Source organism: Chlamydomonas reinhardtii, chromosome 12, assembly GCF_000002595.2.
Source record: "Chlamydomonas reinhardtii strain CC-503 cw92 mt+ chromosome 12, whole genome shotgun sequence".
In the NCBI taxonomy this organism is placed as follows: domain Eukaryota; kingdom Viridiplantae; phylum Chlorophyta; class Chlorophyceae; order Chlamydomonadales; family Chlamydomonadaceae; genus Chlamydomonas; species Chlamydomonas reinhardtii.
In genome coordinates this window covers 1,183,423-1,203,841 of record NC_057015.1, presented here as the reverse complement: position 1 = coordinate 1,203,841, position 20,419 = coordinate 1,183,423, and the positions used below count along the sequence as shown (strand labels likewise).

Below are 20,419 nucleotides of genomic sequence, written 5' to 3'. Positions count from 1 at the left end.
GAGCCTATCTCCTGCATTTTGTATGTCCAGTGGCGGCGCGCTCCTCAACGTTACAGCAGGACTGCAGGAATGGACGTTTTCGAACCCATGAGGTTGCCCTGCTATCTTTTTAACCCCCACATCGCCGCCTAGGCGCCTACCACCGAACATGCTCTCACAACCAAATGGGCTCACGTGTGTAATGTGCAAATGCGTCTCAGTCAGACCAGAATTTGATACATGCTATGTGCTTTGCTGTCAATCATTAAGAAGGGACGTCGAGGTGCGTCGGCTTACGTCACTGACTCGGGCCCATACGGCCTCACAGTGCCCTGCTTGGCCCCTGCTGCACCAGCTATAGGAACATGGCTCCAGACCTGGATCAGGCAGCAGCACGGCACTACACGGCAACACATAGTGCCGTGGTGTCACTCACACAGCAGTGGCGCCTATCCGAACTCCCAACTACCGAGCCTTGAGGCCACCGTCATGACAACCCGCCCGAACGCAGCTGCCCTCACGCGGGACCTGTGGCGGGCGGCACCTTGGCAGAGAATATGGCATAGAACGCCGCACGCGCCGCCTCCAGCACCTGCTGCCCAGCAGAGGCAACCGGGCCGGCAGCGGCGGCACCGGCGCCCGCACCAGTGCCCGCGCCACCGGTACCGGAAGCGGCCCCGTTCCAGCCTGGTCCGGTACTGGAGCCGCCGATGCTGCCACCGTCGCTGCCGCGTAGGTAGAGATCACCGTCAGGGCTGCGGTTGGTGCCAGATCCGGTACCGGTGTTGGTGCTGCTGGCCCTCGGGGGCGGAGAGGGAGACGGCTGGGGGGCGGGTGGGCTGCTTTGAGGCAGCGCTGGGCACACCTGCAGTCATTGCGGGTGTCGAGGAAGGATATCAGCACGTGCAATCCATGTGCGCCTGAAGGCAGGTTTTCCTGCCTCCATACTCCCATCTCACAAACAACGACAAGAAGGACAAGGCACACGGATGAAGGCTAAGGCCACAACTCCTGGTTTACGGTTCTGGGTCTCGGCGTACTCGGGAGTATGTTGCCGACCACTCCCCTCCTCACTGGCACGTGCCCACAATCCCACACACACAACCCCACAATCCCCACCCCAGCCCCACCCCAGCCCCACCTGCACCACCAGGTCATCTCGGTCGTTGCTGCCGTACGACCCGTACGCGCACGGGAACGCCACTGGCAGGTCGTTGACGGGGCCGCCCGCCGTCTCGCGCAGCTGCACGCGCACCGCCACGCTGCCGCCCAGGGCAGCGGTGCCGTCGGGCACGGTGAAGGGCAGCGAGGTGGCGAGGAGGGCAGAGGTGGCGTTGGTGTTGGAGGTTGTGGAGTTGTCGACGGCTTGCAGGTCGGCGCAGGACTGAGTGGACACGTAGTTCCACACACGGCCCGCGGCGCCCTGCAATGTGTGTGTGTATGTGTGTGTGTGTGTGTGTGTGTGTGTATGTGTGTGTATGTGTGTGTGTGTATGTGTGTGTGTGTATGTGTGTGTGTGTGTGTGTGTATGTGTGTGTGTGTGTGGGGGGGGGGGTGGGGTGGGGGGTGGGGGGTGGGGGGTGGGGTGGGGTCAGGACGTGGGCCCAAGCAGGGCGTGGGCGCGGATGGGGTGGCGCAGCCTCGCTGTGGGCGTGCTGTGTCTTCCTCGATGATTGAGACCTCAACACGCATGCACTTAAAGACGCAAGCACGTTTGCGCTTGCAATCGCACACCTGCAGCTGCACATGTGCTCACATGCCTGGCCCCCGCACGCACCATGGCTGTGTATCCCGTGTAGAAGAAGTCGACGAAGGTGGCGGGCACAGCGGGGTCACACACCACCTGGGCCACAATGCGGGCCGCCTCACCGCTGCAGGGCAGGGGGGGGCCAGGCGTGAAGGTGTGACGATGTGTACATGGGTAGGTGTCCAGGTGTCAACCCGCACTAGGGAGAGTTGGAGGCGCACGACGCACGGACACACACCTGCGCAACATGGTGCCGGACGCTGCCTGTAGAGCCACGTCAGCCACGAAGCCGCTGCCGCCGCCGCCGCCGCCGCCGCCGCCAACGCCGCCGCCGGCTGGGTCGCCGTCCGCGCACTCGCTGTACAAGGTGTTGGGGCCGTCCATCTCCGCGCCCTCGCCCGAGTAGCCCTTGCCCGCCAGTCTGTTTGGGCGGGTTCACGTGGGAAGGACAGCGAGGGAGCGCAGGCGTGGCCCTGTTGTGTTCGCAAAGTGAGCGTCGGGCGGAGGGCTAGATGTGCCCAAGCACAATGAACGGGGTGGAATTGGCAGGCGCTACAACAACACGCCGCCACGCACCCGCTGGTCATGCATGTGTTTTGGCCGCGGCCGTCACACTCGGGTGCCTCAAACACAGACGAGTACTCGGCCACGGCGGCGCCGGGCAGTGGCTGCTGCTGCTGTTGTGTGGTTCCGGCGGCTGGCACGGCACAGGGGTCACCACCGCTGTTGCTGTTGCTGCCAGCGCCCGACCCGCTGCTGCCGCCGCTGCCGCCACTGCCACTGTTGCTACCGCCACCACTGGCACTGCCCCTGCTACTGCCACTGCCATTGATACTACCGTTGCCGGAGTGGGTCGTGTCGTCTTCGGGGCTGCCGGCGAGGTCGGTGGCAAGGTCAGCGGGGTCTGACGGGAAAGGAAGAGGGAGAAGGGCAGGACAGAATATCAGTGAACAGTTGCTGTCGAGGCGACCCTCTGACGCCGCAGTGCGTGTGACTGAATCCTGACGTCAGAGCGGCGCAGACACAGCTTGCGACTTTCACTCCTGCCACCTTCACTCCCGCCACTTTCACTCCCGCCACCCAACCGGGCCGATCCCTCGCCCACCAGTGCCCCCGCCGCCGCCCCCTGCGCACCTGGTGAGCTGCCGGGCGACCAGCTGCCGTCCTCGCCGCCGCCGTACCCCGGCACCGGCGAGTAGGGCTTGCCCTCACGCAGCTCAATAAGCAGGTCATCCTCACTGCTGCTTGGCCGGCCGCCGTTGCCGTTACCACTGCTGTCACGGAAATCCGCGCCGCCATAACCGCCGTAACCGCCGTAGCCGCCATAGCCGTAGCCGCCGTAGCCGTAGTGGCCGTAGCCGCCGTACGGGCCTTCGTTGGCGTTACGGAAGGTGGTGCCGGAGCCGGGGCTGGTGGAACTGGACGTAGGCGGGGCGCTGGGCGGCGGGGCGAGTGGCATCGCTGGGCTGGGGGTGTCACTGGCGGCGGCGGCGGTTGCGGCGGAGCAGGTGGACACAGCGGATGGCCTGCGAGCAATGGAAGAAGCTGTAGTGGGCAGTGCACGGCTCACCAAACGCGGATACCGCAAGCTCCTCGTCTCCTCGACTCCTCTTGCTTCCGAAATCCTTGTTTCCTTGTTCGACTCCGGCACGGCACCACGAAACGGCAACCCGAGACCGTGCCATTCTCCCCTCACACACCGTTCCTCCCACTCTCACGGCGGCCTGCGGCATCCACCACATTCACCAACCCCACAGGCCTCCGCCATCCACCATAATCCTTTTCCATAACTCCCACAGCAGGCACCCACAAACACACATATCGTACTGCACTCACCAGTCGCAGACACCGCTGTCCATGTTGAACCACAGCTTGGCCTGGCCCAGGCAGCCGCCGGTCGCGCCCGGCCCGGCGGCGGCGCGGTCAGACAGGCGGCAGTCCGCGCAGTCGAACACGTAGGTGAGGCCGGAGTAGCACAGCACGAACTTGGCGCAGTCGCTGGCTTCCGGGTAGCTGCCGTCGGGGAGGCTGTTGGCAGTGCACCAGTTTAGCGGGGTGCTGGAGGGTGCTGTGGTGATGTTGGCAGTGGTGGTGGTGGTGGTGGTGGCGGTCGCGGTGGTGTTGGTGTTGGTGTCAGAGGACTGCTGCAGCTTGCGGCCGTGGTGGTGCGCATGGCCGGCGAGCGCGCGCGTGAGGGAGCCCTCGTCCGGGCGCCGGTGCTGCTGCTTCGGCCCGGCGGCTGTTGCCGCTGCTGCCGCCGCCACAGCGCCGGGCAGCACTAGGTACTCATCCGTGAAGACACGGCGCGCGGCCGTATCCCCGGCTGAGCCTTGAGAGGCGGTGCCGGCAGCTGCTGTTGCTGCTGCGCCTGGGAGAAGGCCGCCCGCAGTGAGGGCCAACATGCCCGCTAATAGTAGGGCCGACATGCGCTGTGGACGCATGGTCTGTGACGCTGCGCACACGTGCTCGTGCCGCTGCTGCCGTGAGTGATGTCCACGCCGGTCCTGAGGCCAGTACTGAGGCCGGTACTGAGCTCGTATACTCAAGCGGTAAACCGCAGCGGCAGCACACTGGCGGCAACACCAGAACTGACGAAGGTGGCGATGTGGTGGTGGGAAGACTGCAGGATGGGGGAAGCGCAGCAGTTGTTTGAGCGATGGATACAAGCTTTGCTGTGAAAAGGACGACGATGGTGGCGGCACAACCGGGTTCCCCGCGGCAAAGCAAACCATTGGCGTGGCCCCGCCGCAGTGGCGCGGCCGTCAGTCACGCACGCATGCGCGCGCGTCAGAGCCGCAACATCCGAGTAAGGCAGAGCTGCTCTTATGCGCAACACGCGGCCTCACCTGTGATGGTATGCTATCTATTTGGTCTCCCCGCAGCTGTTATTGAGTACACGTAACGAGTAAACGTAGCAGGAAAATGCTCACGGAGTTCGCACGCGGCCACTTGTGGCGGGTCGTCGTCCCAACCAAGACTCCGACCTCGACGTGTTGACAGGCGCTTCCGTCCCTTGCCAGTTTCCCTGCAGATCCACGGTAACGTCACGTAGAGTTTCGTAGCTGCCTCTGTCGGGCTTGATGCGGGGTCACACACAGCTGGCTCGGCGCTCGACGCCGCGGTATCCCGAACGTACGATGTTCCGCGTGGAGCGGCATAGCCCATCGCCACCAACAACACAGCTGCGCTGGCTGCTGCATGCTCGTAATGCATTGCATGCACGCACGGCGGTGCTCGGGGCTGGCTTGGCGGCAGCCCTAAACGTCCGTCGCCGATATGGGGATCAAACCCGGGTGTCAGTGGAGCCGAATCCCGGCACCACGCGCAACACCCCGAGCGTGCCAAGCTGTGCTGTATTTGCGCGTATATGAGCACATCGCTACTAAAATGCGCATTGCACGTGCTCATTACAGCTACCGCTGGCGTTGTTACAGGACAGCTTCACAAGAGTAAAGCATGCATGGAATGCCCTGAAAGTCTTCAGGATAAAAGAAATAATGTAATCCCACTGTTTCACAAACAGCTAGGTGCTACTGGGGCACTCTGCCCGGTATGCTTGCATGAGCTCATTCGGTGTTCGGCGCGAAATGGCGCGGCTCGATAATGCAGCGCTGCATTGTCTTGTTAGTGTGGTGTTACAGCTTGCCGCTTCAGTCCTTACTTCACTTGCTTTACTGTATACACAAACTGCAACGTGCTGAGCTGATTGAGACAAATGCAAGCCCTTCGGAACCGCGTGGAGGCGCCCTGCAGCACCAGCAGCCGGTCCTGTAGCCATGTACCAGTGCGGCGGCCTGCCACTAGCCGTCGTGCGCTGCACATTGTCGCAGCGCAGTCGACGCAGCCCTACTGGTACAGTGCTAAGACCATCACGCCTCCCAAGAAGGGCAAGCACTTCCTGCACCTAGACGACTTCTCTAGGGATGAGCTGCTTGACATGCTGGAGAAGGCGAAGCTGTGCAAGGCAAAATTCTACACACGTGACGAGTCGTTCAAGCCGTTCGCGGGCCAGACTATGGCGATGATCTTCACTAAGCCTTCGGCTCGCACGCGTGTCTCATTTGAGACGGTGAGCCCCAGGGCAGCACGCTGGGGCTGGGCTCGCGGGTTTGGCATCATCACTAGGGTCCCGGGGCGTCCATCGGCGTCAGCACGTGTTTCCGCCCGGGTCTTAGCCACCTCCGCGGCTCCCTGTTACACGTGTGCTGCCATCGTATGTGTGTACGTATGTTGTGTGTTGTGTATAAGAACGACAAATAGGGGTTGTACGTGTGCACGCATGGAGCAGGCCTGCCTAGGGCTGCCAGCACTCATACCGTGCTACCCACCAGCACTTTCCATGCCGCTCCTGCCATACCCCCCGCCCATTGCACGCCCTCCACGCCCTCTCCCCCCTCGCCATCCACTCCACATCCCCCTGGATTAGTATTTACAACCCTCCTGCCCATCCCCTCCCTCTTCCCCTCCCTCCCCTCCCTCTCCCCCCAGGGCTTCTTCCGCCTGGGCGGCCACGCGCTGTACCTGGACCCCAACACCATCCAGCTGGGCAAGCGCGAGCCCACCAAGGACATTGCCCGTGTGCTGTCCGGCTACAACGACGTCATCATGGCGCGCCTGTTCGCGCACGCCGACCTGCTGGAGCTGGCCGAGTACAGCTCCGTGCCCATCATCAACGGCCTCACAGACTACAACCACCCCTGTGAGAGGCGGGCGCACGGGCAGCGGGCGGCCGGGGGCGGGGAGGGTATATGCCTGAGCCCAATCAGATAGGCACCAATATGGGGAGGAGGGGGAGTGAGGAGGGAGGAAGGCGGGGAGGGAGGAGGAAGGCGGGGAGGGAGGAGGAAGCGGGGAGGAGGGAGGGAGGAGGGAGCGGGGAGGGGCCGGGGTAGAGGAGGGGAGAGGGGCCAGGCCGGTGGCAGGGCGTCAAGGGAAAGGTAGTCTGGTCGGGCATGCGTTGGTTGCTAGGAAAGCTGGTGGTATGGTGGGGGCGGGAGCGGGAGAACGCCAGCGAAAGACGCATGGCTGTGGTCGAGAAGCCCCTGACGCTATGTGGGTTTGGCTGTGCACGGCTGCACCTCCGCCACACCCGCCCCTTACCCACCCCTCCTCGGCCGCGGCCTCCCATCGGCCGTCGACGTCCTCTGCACCACAGGCCAGATCATGGCGGATGCGCTGACGCTGCTTGAGCGCAAGGGCCGCGTTGAGGGCACCAAGGTGTGTACGGGTTGTGGCCTTGCAGGGCCGGCCTGCTGTAGCGCCACGATGCCCTCCGCCGCGGCTAGGGTTTGCCTTATGGGGCATGCAATGGTCAGGCAAAGCCGCCAGATGCAGTCAACAGCGAGACCAGGGAGTGGTTGCCTTGAGGACGGGGTGCTGCCAAGCTGCAGCCGGGCAAATCCAGCACGGTCTCTGATATGGGTTTCTGATGCGGGCTCCGATGTCCTGGCGCCACGCCGCCACGGCACCGCTTCGCTTCCCCTCCACGGCACTGCTGCGCTGCCTCACTGCGGCTGCTCAGGTGGTGTACGTGGGTGACGGCAACAACATCGTGCACTCATGGCTGCGCCTGGCCACCCGGCTCTCGTTCGAGTTCGTGGTGGTTTGCCCGCCCGGCTACGAGCCCTGCCAGAGCACTGTGGAGGGCGCGCGGGCGGCGGGCCTGTCGTCCATCACCGTCACGTCGGACATTAACGCGGTGAAGGGCGCGGACGTGATCTACACGGACGTGTGGGCGTCCATGGGGCAGAAGGAGACCATCGACGAGCGCAAGATTGCGTTCGCGCCGTATCAGGTGCGGTGCGGGCCTTGGGGGCGGGGCTTGGCGGCGGGCTGCTGGCGGTGGTGGTGGCAGGGTAGGGCTGGTGATGGTGATGAGGGCGACCAGCAGGGCCTTGGGACGGAAGGAGCTGGGCAGAGGGTTCAACCCCTGGGGGGAATGCCGGAACTGCTACCAGGGGTATCCGAAGGTTGTGACCCAGGCCTGTAAGACAAGTTTGCATCTTTTCACGTCGTCCTCGAGAAGCTGTGCACATGCTGACATACCCCTCGCTCGCGCCACCCAGGTGAACGAGAAGCTGATGGCGCTGGCGGGCGCGCAAGCGCTGTTCATGCACTGCCTGCCGGCGGAGCGCGGGCTGGAGACCACGGACGGCGTGATGGAGAGCCCGCAGAGCGTGGTGTTCCAGGAGGCGGAGAACCGCATGCACGCACAGAACGGCATCCTCTTGCACTGCCTGGCGGCCACCAAGAACCTGTAAGGAGCACCTGGGTGGCGGCAGCAGCAGCAGCAGCAGCGATGGCAGCAGCGGCGGCAGCGGCGGCAGCCGGCGCAGGCTGTGAGCAGCGGCGTCTTCTTGCAGTGAGCAAAATCAGGAGCAGGAGCGGGAGTGGCTTCAGGAGATGGAGGACTGGAGCAAGTTGGGCGGCGGCACGGCACTAGCGTCGGCGTGGGCGCCGGAGTTGCCGAGCAGGCGGTGCAGGTTCTTCCGGGGCACTGGATGCCTGCGCAGCGTCCGGCGTGATGTGGAGGGGTGCGGCGGCTAGCGGAGGGTGCGAGGTGCTGGGCGCGAGGGGTTGCATGATGTCGACCGCGCCTATCTGCGCCTATGTGCTTGTGTGCCTGTGGAATCGCAACTGCAAGGTTGCAGTATTATATGGTGTTGTGAGTCCATGTACAAGGAGCGTGGGTATGTGGGCTGGGCCCGAGCTAGCAGCGAATGCGGGCTGGTGTCGCGGTACGGTGAACGAGAAGATCAGTTACGGAAAGATTGACGAGTGACGGCACTGCCGTGGGCATAGCGGCCACCCCAGAATCTGGAATGGCCTGGCCATGATTGTAGGCATCGGACTCATGCGTTCGATAGGGCATTCGGTACCGCATACGAGAGGCATACTGCGTATGAGCGAATAAGCTGCCAGGATGGCGGGATGGGTTGGGGTTGGGTTATTGCAGACCGAGATTGGACGGCGGCAAACCTGAGTGTTTGACCAGTCGAACTGAGATTTAACGGATCATGGGATTCTGTGGAGTAACCTAGTCTCATGACTCTCATCCGCTGGTACATTGTACTTTGCGTAGAAGCATTTACTCAACCTGTCCGGCGCTCCGGCTTCTCTGCAAGGGCGCTCGGTCCCCAGCGGCCTTGGCCCTGCCGCCCGGAGGCATCAGGAGGCATCCCTGTTGCCGCTAGCTGCCGCCGGCCCTGCCGCATCAACCCGCACACACAGCATTCACCCCGTGGCGCCGTCCATCATTGTGCACCCGTACCCCGTGCTGTCTCCTGCCCCTCCCCTCAAGCAACTTCTTATCAAGCCTGATGCTACCGCCGGGATGCCGCGTGCCGGTTTTGCACCGGGGGGCTGGGGCTTTTACCGCTGTAACTTGGCGCATGTGTAATGTATTGAGCAAATTCTATCGTTTGAACTTGTTCCCGGTCTGGGAGGACCACGAACACGGGCCCCCATTCCGGCTCGAAGCTGACTTCCTCGAAGACCCTGCGCCGACCTCTACATTTCTGAGTTCACCATTTCCTATACACTCTGCATAAATCTCTTCATTAACGCGAGCATCTTATCTTTTCTACATTAAACTAGGAGTTTCTTGCCGCTTGCCAAGTCAGGGGCAGGATGGCCGAGCCGCTGGTCCTCAACTCGGTCATTGGGTTCGGTGGGGCCATTGAGAATGGTCTGATAGCACATCCGGATGGGCGGACAATCATATATCCGCTGGGCAGCACCATCGTTCTGCGCGACCGCGCGGACCCACGGTCGCAGGAGTTCCTCCAAGGACACAGCGATAAGGTTGGTTACAGGACCGAGCCATGTGGCTCTCGTCGAGCCGAGCTTGACAACACGCGTCCCCCGCCTTTCAGGTTTCATGCCTAGCGCTATCTCGGTCGGGCAGGTACCTGGCGTCAGGGCAAATCACGTACATGGGCTTCACCGCCGATATCATCATCTGGGACCTGGAGTCAAAGCAGCTTATTCATCGCATGGCGCTGCACAAGGTGCGCTCAGGGTGGGGTGGGGCACGGGGTGGGGGCAAGCACGGGGTGCGGGAGATGGCGAGGGAGGTTGCGCGGCGTGCTCAGGCGCATGGGGGTGATAGTGCAGTGTCTGGGGGGCGACTCTTAAAGAGCTAGATGTCCAGGGAGGTACCCCTACTGAACGTACTAGCCAGGGGTGAAGGGGCAAATAGCTACCTAGCAACAGCATGAGCGGCTTGATATGACACCAGGGTTTTGCAGGCTTGGTCCCTGTGGTACACACCCCGTGTTCCCGTTTCAAGCGCCACATCCCCACCTCGTCGCGCCGCACAGGTCAAGGTCCAGGCGCTGGACTTCTCCTGCGATGAGCGCTTCCTGGCGTCACTAGGCGGCCAGGACGACAACGCCCTGGTGAGCACCGAGCGCCAGCTCCCAGCAACAACAGCAGCAGCAGCAGCAGCAGCGGCGGCGGCACGGCACTTGGCAGCAGCGATGTGGGACGGGAATGCAGGGAGTCGTATGAAACTCTGTATATGGAAGGGCAGCGCAGCTCGGCCTGATAGCTGGGGTGCGGGCACGGGTATGCTCAAGCTTGAACGGGATGTGCCTGAGCCCGAAGGCCAGGGACAGGTCGGGTTCCAAGGTGCATGGGGTGGGGCGTCAGCACGGAGTGGCAGAGGTGCCTCGGTGGAGGTGTGGCGGAGAGGCTGCGTACATGTGGGCGTGGTCCTTGAGCCTACGTCATATAGGGCCCAAGGCGGCCCGCCTGCCCCCAGCCGGACGCCAGCAGCCAATGGGCAGAGGGCTGGCAGGACAGCCGGCGTGAGGGGGGGGCCGGCGGGCTGGTGCAAGGCAGGCCTCTCTCACACAGCCTGGGATAGCGCGCCCATGGATGCTGGCGTAGCAGGCAGCAGGCAGCTGTGAAGCATGGCTGACCGCGGCGCTTCCTTCTCCACTGCTTCCAGCCAGTGGCTGGCCTACATAGCAGCTGCGGTTGTGGCAGCTGCCCGGCGGACCGGCGCAGCCGGGGCCACGGCCATAGCGGAACACGGCGGCACCGCAGCTACCTCGCAGCGGTACCCTGGGGCATACACGCACACACATACACACGCCGGGTCCCAAACACCAGTCCCTGACCCGTCCTCTCCCTCCTCTCCCCTGCTGTCTACTTCCACAGGTGCTGTGGGACGTGGCCAGCGGCAACGCCATCTGCGGCTCGCCCTGCAACACCAACTTCACCAACTGCGTGAAGTTTTTCAACAACTCGCCCGACAAGCTGATTACGGCCGGCAACTTTAACATGAACGTGTGGACCTACGACGCCGGCAACAACAAGCTGCGGCCCACAGACGCGACGCTGGGCACGCTGAAGCGCGTGTTTAAAAGCGTGGTGGTGGACGCCAACGACGAGTACGCTTACTGCGGTACCACCACTGGTGACGTGCTGCAGGTGCGTTTAAGGATAGGAGTGGCGGCGCGAGTGGGCTGTGGGGTAGGGCAGGCGAGAGGCTTGAGGTAGGGAAGTGTGTGAGAGGCGTGGGCTGCTGCAGCGCTTTTGGCGGTGACCAACCGCATCAATTCGTGAGTTCACCATCTCCAACCAGGCACTAAACCATCACCTTATCCCACAGATCGCGCTGGAGCGGGTGCTGTTCAAGAACACGGGGCCGGCCAAGGGCAACGTGCAGATGGGCGTGACGGCAACGTGCGAGGTGCCCACCGGCGACATCCTGGTGGGCGGCGGCGACGGCTCGCTGCAGGTGCTGCGCACCGTGCCGGAGCCGTCCTCCACCAACCCCAAGCTGCTGCGCAAGATGCCGGCGCTGGCGGGCACCAAGGTAGAGGGAGCCATCACCTCCATCGCACTGGCGGACATGAACGCGCGCGGTTTCACCTTCTTCGTGGGCACCGCCATGTGCAACATTTACAAGGTGCGTCGCTTGGCTGTGGGGCGCATCACGCACAAGCCTGGAGCCCGATGCGTTGCATTTGCGTCCGGCATACAGTGGATGGCCGATCGGAACCAAAGCACTGCACTGCGACGACTTTCCATGCCCCTCTGGGCGGTCTTTTTGTATTCCCCGCCGCTGGTAACAGCTGAACCACATACATGCCGCACCCGCCGCGTGCCTTCCCCTTCGTCCCCTCAACTCATCGCGCGCCCCCGCCCCGCCCCGCCTCGCCCGCCCTCCTGCAGGTGACGTACGAGCCCGCCACCAGTCGCCTGAAGGAGGAGCTGGTGCAGACGGCGCACAACGACAAGATCAACGGCATGGCCTTCCCCAACGAGTACAGCGAGGTGTTCGCCACCTGCGGCACCGGCTTCATTCGCCTGTGGCACCTCACCACCTGCCGCGAGCTGCTGCGCATCGCGGTGCCCAACCTCGAGTGCTTCTGCATCGCCTTCACCACAGACGGCTCCGCCATACTGTCTGGCTGGTCGGACGGCAAAATCCGCGCGTTCGGACCGCAGAGCGGCAAGATCATTTTCACCATCAACGACGCGCACCAAAAGGCCGTGACCGCCATCGCCTCGACCGCCGACTCGTCCCGCATCCTCAGCGGCGGCGAGGAGGGCATGGTGCGCGTGTGGCGCATCGGCCGCACCTCGCAGACGCTGGAGGCGAGCATGAAGGACCACAAGGGCCCTGTCAACTGCATCCGCATCAAGGGCTCCGGCGACGAGTGCGTGTCCGCCTCCTCCGACGGCTCCTGCATCCTGTGGGACCTGCACACCTTCAAGCGTCGCACCAGCCTGTTCGCCAACACGTTCTTCAAGTCGGTGGTCTACCACCCCGACGAGTCGCAGCTGGTCACGGCGGGGACAGACCGCAAGGTCACCTACTGGGACGCCTACGACGGCAACGCCATCCGCATCATCGACGGCTCCGACCTGGACGAGGTGAACGCGCTGGCGGTGGACCGCGACGGCGAGGCGCTGGTGAGCGGCGGCGGCGACAAGCTGGTCAAGCTGTGGGGCTACGACGAGGGCCACTGCTATTTTGTGGGCGTGGCGCACAGCGGCGCCATCACGGCGGTGGGCGTGACGCCCGACAAGCAGCGCATCGTAAGCGTGGGAACGGAGGGCGGCATCTTCATCTGGGACTACCAGCGCCCGCAGACGTTGGCTGACATTTGAGGAGGAGCAGAGCGGCTGGAGCAGGGGAAGCATTGGGAGCGGTATTGATCCGGGATGAGGGGCGGGCGCGCAGCCCATGCGAAGTGGCGTGGTGCCGGAAGAAAATAGGTAGACGTGCGAAGCCGGTGCAAGGGTTTTGACAGCTGGGCGCGAGCTGTGGGCGGCTGTGTGGCGGGGTAGGGCCCGGCCCACCCGGCCATGACGATACGTGTTGCGCCGCCGGGGCTGCGAAGCCCCTGCGCATGCGAAGGTACAGAGGCGGAACACTGCATTACCAAGACTGGACAATCAATCATTGGGGAAGCTTAGATCAAGGGGTCGGAATTGCACGATGGTTTAGTGGGTTAGCGGGTAGATACATGACCGCGGCACAGGGACCACGGCACAGGGACTGTGTGCTTTGCTGATCTATAAGCGAAGGTGCGTACGGAGTTCTGGGGTAATCGCGACGGCGTATGACAAGGATGGTACATACTAAGCGATTCAAGGTGCACAACGCGGTCGTAAGGCGCCTTGCTGATAAATGTAACTCTGCAGTTTCTTGAGCACCCCTGTTCGCTTCCGTCATACTTGACGCGGCCAACGCAATCCCATCACTCTTTCGTGCGGGTCCAGGCTCCGTGCTGAAGCCCATACACGGGCGGGCGCGATGGAACACAGACTCAGCATCTCGCCACCCTGCCCTTACCGGCTTACCCTGTTCCATCACACAGAGGCCAGCCTGATCAGATTCAGCTCCCGCCGGTCCAAAGCCATCTCGCTAGCACCCGAGCGCCTCCCTTGAACAGCCAAGCAACGCTCAACACGACACCATCCACCATCACATGACTGCCCGCATCACACAACCGCCACCGGTCCTGCTGGCGCCTCCGCCAGCCCTGATGGTCCCGCCGGCGCCAGCGCGCTCAGCACGGCGGCACGCGTGTCGCGGTACAATGCGGCCGGTACGAACTCGTGAAACAGCTTGACGAAGCGCAGCCGCGCCTTGGCCGGGTCTGTGCCGCGCAGCGCGGTCCAGGCGTCCCAGCGCGCGCGGCCCTCGAAGTCCAGACCGCCGCGCTCCGCCCACATGGGCCGCTCGCCGGTGTTGTCGCCGCGGCTGGCCTGCGGCACGTGTGTGGCGTTGGGGGGTGGGTGGGATACGTTCATCCAATCCAAAGCAAGCCCTAGACCCAGCACCAGCCCACAGAGCGCGAAGGGGGTTTGGCCTTAACATGGGGACATGGAGTGCTGTTATTGACGAGTGTTGCGGAACTAATGCGAACGTAGGCTGCAAGGAAAGCCCCAGGATGGACACGGTACGACAAATCCAATGCCGGGGTGGGGTGGGTTGAGGGAAACGAAGAGTGTACCATGGCGACTTCACTTTGTGGGGAAGGTCGGGCCGGGCCCCTGGGCTGTACATAGGTGCTTCGAGCCTGTCCCTCCTGATCCCACCACCACTCCCGCCGGCCGCCGCACCTAGCCAAACCTGCAGGCGCCCTGCCTGGCATCCGCACACGTGCACGCGCACACACGCACCCGCACCTGCATGTGCAGTGCGTACAGGCGGTAGAAGTCGTCTGGCTTGACGGTGGCGCCGCCGGGCTTGGACACCATGCGCCAGTTCAACTTCTCATACTGGCCTGGAAGGAGGTTAGAAGAGGTGTGGAGGGACGGGGCTAGGCGTGCGCGTGGTGTGGCGCGGTGTGGTGTGGCTCGGCCGCATGCGTTCCGTGCGTGTGCAGTGGTGAAAACTCGTGCCACACTGTGGAAGGATGCGTGGGAGCAACTTATGGCTATGTGTCACACAGCGTGACGTGCATGACCAGTAGGCCTGCATACATGCTTGCATGCGTGCTGCACGTACGGTTCTCACGCACCTGTAAGCGTCTCGAAGTCCGCTGCGCTGTACTCGGGCTTGGCGTGCGGCGAGCGGTCGGCCTTGTCGGCGCGGGCGGCGGCGGCGTTCAGGTTGCGCAGCCGTGTGCGGGCCGCTGCGGGGTGACGATGGGGATGCGGACGCAAGTAAGCGCACGTGCAGCCAGCGAGAAAGATATGGAAGCGTGGCGCGTGCCCCACACTGCGCACCAGCAAGAATCCCTCCCTCGAGGAATCCGACGGCTTGAAAACAGGGGTGTGGATGTGGGCACGGGCGCCAAGCCCAGCCCTCCCCTGTCTTCCCCAACAAGCCGCCTGCCGGCCACAACACCAAGCCTACCGGTGTTCTACGCCCGGCATGTCCATCCCTGCGCCACACATACACACGCGCACGCACGCACACCTCGCAGCTTCTGGCGGTGGTCTCCCGGCGTGGCGTCCAGGAAAGCCGCCTCCGCGATCGCCTCCGCCAGGGCCTCGACATCGTCACCCGCCGCGTGCAGCAGTGCCACTGCCGAGTCCGGGTCGCGAGGCCGACCGCTGCTGCCACCACCACCGCTCGTACTGGCCGCGGCCGCGGAGGCGGACGCGCTGCCAGCGCCGGTGCTGGCTCCGGCGCTGGCGTTCGGGGCGGCTGCTGGTGTTGGCACAATGGAGGCGGCCATAATGCTGCTAGTCTACAAATCACATTCGGACTGAAGCGAAGCGGGTTGCGAAGGCTTTTGCAACAGGACTTGCGAAAAGGGCGTCGCCTCATCGCCTGTCATGGGTGTAGGGCCCGTCCCAGAAAACTCTGCAGGGTCGGGGGCTCGGAGCCGGGGGCGTATCGCGAACTCGCGGCTGGCCCGCGACAACCAACTCGTGTTTAGAGCGCTATTCGTGTGCAAGTAAGTGCCGGTATGGCCCTCTTCGCCCCAAGCCGTGCAGAAGGCTGTGCAGCACCCGTGCCGTACCCGCACGTGCCGCTGAACCCGTGAATCCCCCGCTGCCTTCACAAGCATGTCGGCAAGCTTCCCGACTGCATGCAGCTGCTAGCTCCAGGGAGCAGTGAAGATCACACCAATATTGTTACATGGCCGGTGTTTGCGGCCGGTCGCACCCGCGCTGCGGGCACCGTCCGCACTTGCGCTTGCTTCGACCCCACATGTACTAACACGATAGATAACGGAACGCCGCCGCTCGCGTGTCGCATGCTGATGCACGGCATCCGGCTTCGCCAGCTGCGCATTCACATCCACTCCAGGAAACGACTGCTTTCACTCCATCATGCATTGGCATCAAACCGGGATACACCACGAAACTCGTAGCTTCTGCTCTCTCTAACCTTACTCGAAAGCCTGCCATTCACTGCAAGCACTGAGTCATGGCGGCAAGTGCGAACGGACTGCTGCCTCCAGGCGGCATACGGCATGGGCCAATGAGCCAACACAGCGCAAAGGAATTGTTAGCCTGACATTCCCACCTTTCAAGTACAGCGCCTGCAAATAACACCTGCCAGCGATATAGTACGTAATCTGGGAGTCCTTGGATGTGGGAGCGAGACTACACACGCTACTGGTAGCTGACTTGCATCCTACGGTAAAGGCTCAAAGCAAAATCACATGCCACAAGCACATCGACCGCCCGGATGGGCAAGCGCACGGGGGGCGTTGGGCCCACACCCCGAAGGCATTCCTGCCATTAATACCGTCAAGTCTTGGATACATAGGCCCCTGCGTGTAACACACCTGCCTGGAAACCGAGTCAAGCGCAAAAGGCGCGCTGCCGCTGGTACACCGAGTCAATCTTATTTGGAAAGGATGAATGCACGAGCCGCATGTACGGTAAGCAAAAGAGTCAACTGCCCTGACGGGCAGGGGTGCAATAGCGCACATACTTATTCAGCGCGGTCAAGAGCATAAGGCAGCCCATGAGCCCATCTCAGTCTAAACTAATCTCAGTCTAAACAAGTATGCATTTCCTGCCCTCTCCATTGACAAGGAAGTGCTAAGCACACATCCTGTTATTTAAGCGCGCGCCGCATGCGGTAGCGCCGTGCGGGCAGCAGCACGTGCCACGTCACAGGACACGAACTCGCTGCTGCGTGTTGACTGTTCAAAGGCTCAGCATGTCAACCATCGCCTGCTCCAACTGCTGCATTCCTGCCTCCGTTGCCGCGTCAGCCTGCACCGCGGCCGCGGCCGCAGCCGCGCGCACCGCATCGGCCGCCGCCTCAAACTGCGGCATGTGAATCTGCATCGCCGCCAGGCGGGCCAGCACCTGCTGCGCGCTGGGCCGCAGCGCGGCGACGTCTGCGGTGCACTCGCGGATCAGCTCCACCATGGGCTCAGGCACGTAGGCCGGCAGGGCCCTGCCGCAGCGCACGTACTCATCCTGCAGGTTCCAGTCCGTGCCCGTCACCATCAGGCACACGGCCAGCGCACCCAGGCTCCAGATGTCAACGGCGCGCGTGAGGGGCGGCAGCGGTGTCGGCGGCTCAGCGCCACTGGCCCGGCGGTAGTCCTCCACGAACGGCCAGGGGATAGATCCTCCAATGTACTCGTTGCGCATGGCGACCTCGGGGGCGCCGAAGTGCATGGTGCCGCCGCACTTGTCGCCGACGTACTCGCCGTCCGGCGAGATGGAGACGGCGAGGCCAAAGTCCGACAGGGCAACGCTGCCGTCCGCGCGCACCAGGATGTTGTTGGGGTTCACGTCTGTTGGGTGTGCGGGAGTTGGAGGCAAAGGGGCGTAAAGGCACGGATGGCGGAGGCGAAAGGACAACGGGCGGCGCGTGCTAACGCAGCGGTTGTCATGTCGTACATGCGCACTGAAACCGAATGCAGGCAGGTGCACAGATAGGCGAGCTGAGGGTGCGCGCAGCTGTGCATGCGCCGCCCAAACGAATACACCGCACCGCATGCAAACGGCAGCTATACGGAATGCTTACCCTGGTGGGCATAGCCGTGTTTGTGCAGGGCCGCCAGGGCAGTGGCAACCGTGCCCAGCACCTTGAACACGGTGGGCAGGGGCAGCACCGACATGCCGTCGCAGCTCAGCTGCTGCCGCTGCCGGAAGGCCTCCTGGTCCATCTGTGTGCGTGAAGGGTAAAGCGGCAGAGCAGGAGCGGCGGTCAGAAGGGCGGTTCAACCAGCAGTGTGACCAGGGGAAGCGCGTTCCCTGGTTGGGACTTGCACCACCACAGGCCATTCAGCCCATGCAGGCCCCCACGGTGGCAACAGACTCACCACGTCAGCCATCAGCGACCGCTGCGCGCGCTCCATCAGCAGCGTCACCACGTGGCCGGTGGTGGGGTCGGGCTGCGTACACAGCGCCAGAGCGCGGATCGTGCACCCGTCCTTCACCAGGCCCGCCGCTTGCAGTCCCAGCATGACCTGCCCCTCCTTGATCACGTTGGTGACCTCGGTGGTGGAGTTGGGGTCGTTGGCGGTCTTAGATACGGCCTGGAAAATGCCGTAAGACGAGTACACCTGCCCGAACCAGACGCTGCCGTATCCGCCTTTGGAGAAAGGCACGAGCGCCTCCAGCACGTAGAACGGCGTGAAGCCGCTCTGCACGCCACGAGTTGCCATCTCATTGATGACGGGCAAGGGATTGAGGGTGGTGTTGCGCAGCACTCCGGCGACGTGGTCGTTCTGTGTGTGTGGACAATGGGTAGGGGATGGAATGAGCGTTCGGGTGGCATGGAAGGAGGCGGACACAGGAAGCAGGCGAAGGGGTGATTAGCTGTGCGCGTGGGCACTTGGGCATGTGTGGTCGGTCAGTGCAAGCTAGGGCCCCGTGCCACACTACCCGTGCTGCTTGCTCCTGGCTTGCTTGCCCCAAGCGCGTGGGTTCATGACGCGTGCGACTTACCCCGGAGCTCAGGTGAACGTTGTCGACCACTGGAAGCATCGAGTGCAGGCGCGCGAACACCGTCTTGCCCCGCTGCAGATCCGTCTGCTGCTGCTGCTGGTCTTGCGCACTTTCGGGCGCGTGGCCGCTGTTAGCGGGGACCGTGGGCAGGGAGGAGGAGCTGGAGGTGGCCGCGGCGCCAGCAGCACTGGTGCTTACGCTCGTGAGGCTGGCGGGCAGCCAGCCAGCCGCCTGAGATCCCAGCGACAGCTCAGTGCTGGTTGTGGTGGCGCTGGCGTTGGCGGTGTTGGTTGATGGTGACTCTGCTGCGGCAGGTTGCTCGGGCAGCAATGTGAGGGAGCTCCGCAGGGAGGACTGGACGGCATCAGGGCAGGCGGAGGAGGAGGAGCGGGAGGAGGAGGAGGGGAAGGCGGCGGCGGAGGCGGCGGAGCCAGAGCTCAGAAGGTTGGCGCCGTCCTTGGTGTCGGCGGGCTTCACCATCATAATCTCACAGCAGCCGTCCAGCGCGATGCCGGCGGCCTCTCTCGCAGGCACCATGGCGGGCTGGGCCGTCGCCGGCTCTTCAGTCCCGCCGGCGCGCTCTATGTCCAAAGCGCCCTCCTCAGCGTCCAGCTCGCCAGCCTGCTCATCAGCGAGGCCCGACGGAGACTTAAGTGGCGAGGTGAAGGAGCTGCTGCGAGTGAGGGGCTCAACCTCAATGGGAGAGATGCCGTTGGCAGGCGACGCCAGCCAGGGGCTTGGAAGGCGGTCTTCGCCGGGCATGGAGACAGCGTGGAGGCAGACGGTGGTGCCAGTCGGCGAAAGGTCGCTGTCGTCGGTTGCAATGGCCTGCGGGTGCATGAGTTGGAGCAGCTGTGTTAGCAAGAAGAAGCACAATGGACAACAGGGAAGCCGCTCGCTAAGCCAAGGAACCCGAAGTCCAATCCCGCGCGAAATGTGTTCAGCTTGCAGCAGAAGACGCGTAGCCTATCGCGCATAATGTCAACTATCCTAAGGATATGTGTGTCAGCAGCCGGCTCAAAGGCGCTGGTTGCCGTTTTGTCAACCCATGGCCCCAGTAGCAAGTATAATAATTGGTCAACGCACCTGTGTCGCCATTGGCTTCTTGCTGCGCAGGTCTTTCCATAGCTGCTTTTCAGCAGCAGCAGCAGCCGCGCCCAGAGTTGACTCTTCCTCCAGAAGAGCGGTCTTGAATCGCACATAGAAAAAGAAGAGGAGAAGCGGGCCCGGCAGCAGGAAGGACACCATCACTACCAATGGGAAAGCTAATACCATTGTCAGGACCATCGCCGCGACAATCAGGCGTTGAAGCCGCTGGCCGGGCAACGAGATCGAGACCTCGATTGTTGCCTCGCTGCAAGGCATAGCTGTGGTTGTATCTATATTGTGCACCATTGTAGCGTATGTGTGGAGGAAATGACGGTGAGGATAATGGCTTGTGGAAAATGGCCTGGCCGACACGGGCGACTACCGGCGACTTGCACGACAAGCCGCCCGCCATGTCCCGGACTTCCAGTCGGCTCCGTCCAGGGAACTGGCCCAAAACTGAATACCACAGGTAGGAATGCTTTGACATACTCATCTATTCTACTTATTATTGGCGGCGAATTGCCGGTCATTTTACAGGGGCCGAAAAAATAGTGGGTCCACCCCGGCCAACGACCGCCACCTCGCGAGTTTTTGCACGCGGGCCCCGACGTTCGTGGACGGGGATCATGGGACCGTCGGCCCCCCCCTCACTCGAATGGGTGCCCAGCTTTGCCCATTGCTTCTTCCCGTTTTCAAGCACACTACGGTGGGGGGTAGGCTGAAGCGACGGAACGACGGACCACTTAGCGCCGCTGATCACTG

General features: G+C 63.2%; 5 protein-coding genes across 6 annotated transcripts; 2 read left to right on the top strand and 3 right to left on the bottom strand.

Annotated features, from left to right (window-relative positions):
* Window positions 1–38: 38 nt before the first annotated feature.
* CHLRE_12g489650v5 (uncharacterized protein) lies at window positions 39–5,222 on the bottom strand. Its single transcript, XM_043067898.1, has 8 exons — window positions 4,573–5,222; window positions 3,563–4,346; window positions 2,861–3,252; window positions 2,303–2,630; window positions 1,965–2,147; window positions 1,757–1,850; window positions 1,121–1,402; window positions 39–844 (listed from the first exon to the last, which is right to left on the bottom strand). Exons 2-8 carry the CDS (start codon window positions 4,150–4,152, stop codon window positions 497–499), a joined length of 2,217 nt encoding a protein of 738 aa, XP_042918037.1. The 5' UTR covers window positions 4,153–4,346; window positions 4,573–5,222; the 3' UTR covers window positions 39–496.
* A 100-nt stretch (window positions 5,223–5,322) lies between these two features.
* Window positions 5,323–8,816, top strand: CHLRE_12g489700v5 (uncharacterized protein). Its single transcript, XM_001690877.2, has 5 exons — window positions 5,323–5,795; window positions 6,215–6,425; window positions 6,882–6,943; window positions 7,248–7,520; window positions 7,792–8,816. Exons 1-5 carry the CDS (start codon window positions 5,442–5,444, stop codon window positions 7,984–7,986), a joined length of 1,095 nt encoding a protein of 364 aa, XP_001690929.1. The 5' UTR covers window positions 5,323–5,441; the 3' UTR covers window positions 7,987–8,816.
* Window positions 8,817–9,259: 443 nt separating this feature from the next.
* Window positions 9,260–13,394, top strand: CHLRE_12g489750v5 (uncharacterized protein). Its single transcript, XM_043067899.1, has 6 exons — window positions 9,260–9,529; window positions 9,601–9,735; window positions 10,048–10,125; window positions 10,892–11,164; window positions 11,346–11,645; window positions 11,912–13,394. Exons 1-6 carry the CDS (start codon window positions 9,356–9,358, stop codon window positions 12,851–12,853), a joined length of 1,902 nt encoding a protein of 633 aa, XP_042918036.1. The 5' UTR covers window positions 9,260–9,355; the 3' UTR covers window positions 12,854–13,394.
* Window positions 13,395–13,400: 6 nt separating this feature from the next.
* CHLRE_12g489800v5 (uncharacterized protein) lies at window positions 13,401–15,572 on the bottom strand. 2 transcript variants are annotated; one of them, XM_043067900.1, is made up of 4 exons: window positions 15,117–15,572; window positions 14,716–14,829; window positions 14,381–14,478; window positions 13,401–13,957 (listed from the first exon to the last, which is right to left on the bottom strand). In XM_043067900.1, the coding sequence occupies exons 1-4, from the start codon at window positions 15,376–15,378 to the stop codon at window positions 13,691–13,693; spliced, it is 741 nt and encodes a 246-aa protein (XP_042918034.1). In that variant the 5' UTR covers window positions 15,379–15,572; the 3' UTR covers window positions 13,401–13,690. The 2 variants fall into 2 exon arrangements, with proteins under 2 accessions (XP_042918034.1, XP_042918035.1); XM_043067901.1 differs by lacking the exons at window positions 14,381–14,478; window positions 14,716–14,829; window positions 15,117–15,572 and having other exon boundaries at window positions 13,401–14,072.
* Window positions 15,573–15,769: 197 nt separating this feature from the next.
* Window positions 15,770–20,142, bottom strand: CHLRE_12g489850v5 (uncharacterized protein). The gene is made up of 4 exons (XM_001691063.3): window positions 18,569–20,142; window positions 17,941–18,348; window positions 17,643–17,784; window positions 15,770–17,409 (listed from the first exon to the last, which is right to left on the bottom strand). Exons 1-4 carry the CDS (start codon window positions 19,406–19,408, stop codon window positions 16,808–16,810), a joined length of 1,992 nt encoding a protein of 663 aa, XP_001691115.1. The 5' UTR covers window positions 19,409–20,142; the 3' UTR covers window positions 15,770–16,807.
* Window positions 20,143–20,419: the final 277 nt, after the last annotated feature.

Coding starts and splice junctions, on each gene's coding strand:
- CHLRE_12g489650v5 (XM_043067898.1), bottom strand. CDS start 4,152: ATGTCGGCCCTACTATTAGCGGGCATGTTGGCCCTCACTGCGGGCGGC. Junction 2,631..2,860: donor GTCGCCCGGCAGCTCACCAG/GTGCGCAGGGGG, acceptor CTTTCCCGTCAG/ACCCCGCTGACCTTGCCACC. Junction 1,851..1,964: donor TCCGGCACCATGTTGCGCAG/GTGTGTGTCCGT, acceptor CCTGCCCTGCAG/CGGTGAGGCGGCCCGCATTG.
- CHLRE_12g489700v5 (XM_001690877.2), top strand. CDS start 5,442: ATGCAAGCCCTTCGGAACCGCGTGGAGGCGCCCTGCAGCACCAGCAGC. Junction 6,426..6,881: donor CACAGACTACAACCACCCCT/GTGAGAGGCGGG, acceptor TCTGCACCACAG/GCCAGATCATGGCGGATGCG. Junction 6,944..7,247: donor GCCGCGTTGAGGGCACCAAG/GTGTGTACGGGT, acceptor GCGGCTGCTCAG/GTGGTGTACGTGGGTGACGG.
- CHLRE_12g489750v5 (XM_043067899.1), top strand. CDS start 9,356: ATGGCCGAGCCGCTGGTCCTCAACTCGGTCATTGGGTTCGGTGGGGCC. Junction 11,165..11,345: donor CCACTGGTGACGTGCTGCAG/GTGCGTTTAAGG, acceptor CTTATCCCACAG/ATCGCGCTGGAGCGGGTGCT. Junction 11,646..11,911: donor CCATGTGCAACATTTACAAG/GTGCGTCGCTTG, acceptor GCCCTCCTGCAG/GTGACGTACGAGCCCGCCAC.
- CHLRE_12g489800v5 (XM_043067900.1), bottom strand. CDS start 15,378: ATGGCCGCCTCCATTGTGCCAACACCAGCAGCCGCCCCGAACGCCAGC. Junction 14,830..15,116: donor CCACCGCCAGAAGCTGCGAG/GTGTGCGTGCGT, acceptor GTCACCCCGCAG/CGGCCCGCACACGGCTGCGC. Junction 14,479..14,715: donor GGACTTCGAGACGCTTACAG/GTGCGTGAGAAC, acceptor ACCTCCTTCCAG/GCCAGTATGAGAAGTTGAAC.
- CHLRE_12g489850v5 (XM_001691063.3), bottom strand. CDS start 19,408: ATGCACCCGCAGGCCATTGCAACCGACGACAGCGACCTTTCGCCGACT. Junction 17,785..17,940: donor GGTCGCTGATGGCTGACGTG/GTGAGTCTGTTG, acceptor TCACGCACACAG/ATGGACCAGGAGGCCTTCCG. Junction 17,410..17,642: donor ACACGGCTATGCCCACCAGG/GTAAGCATTCCG, acceptor CACACCCAACAG/ACGTGAACCCCAACAACATC.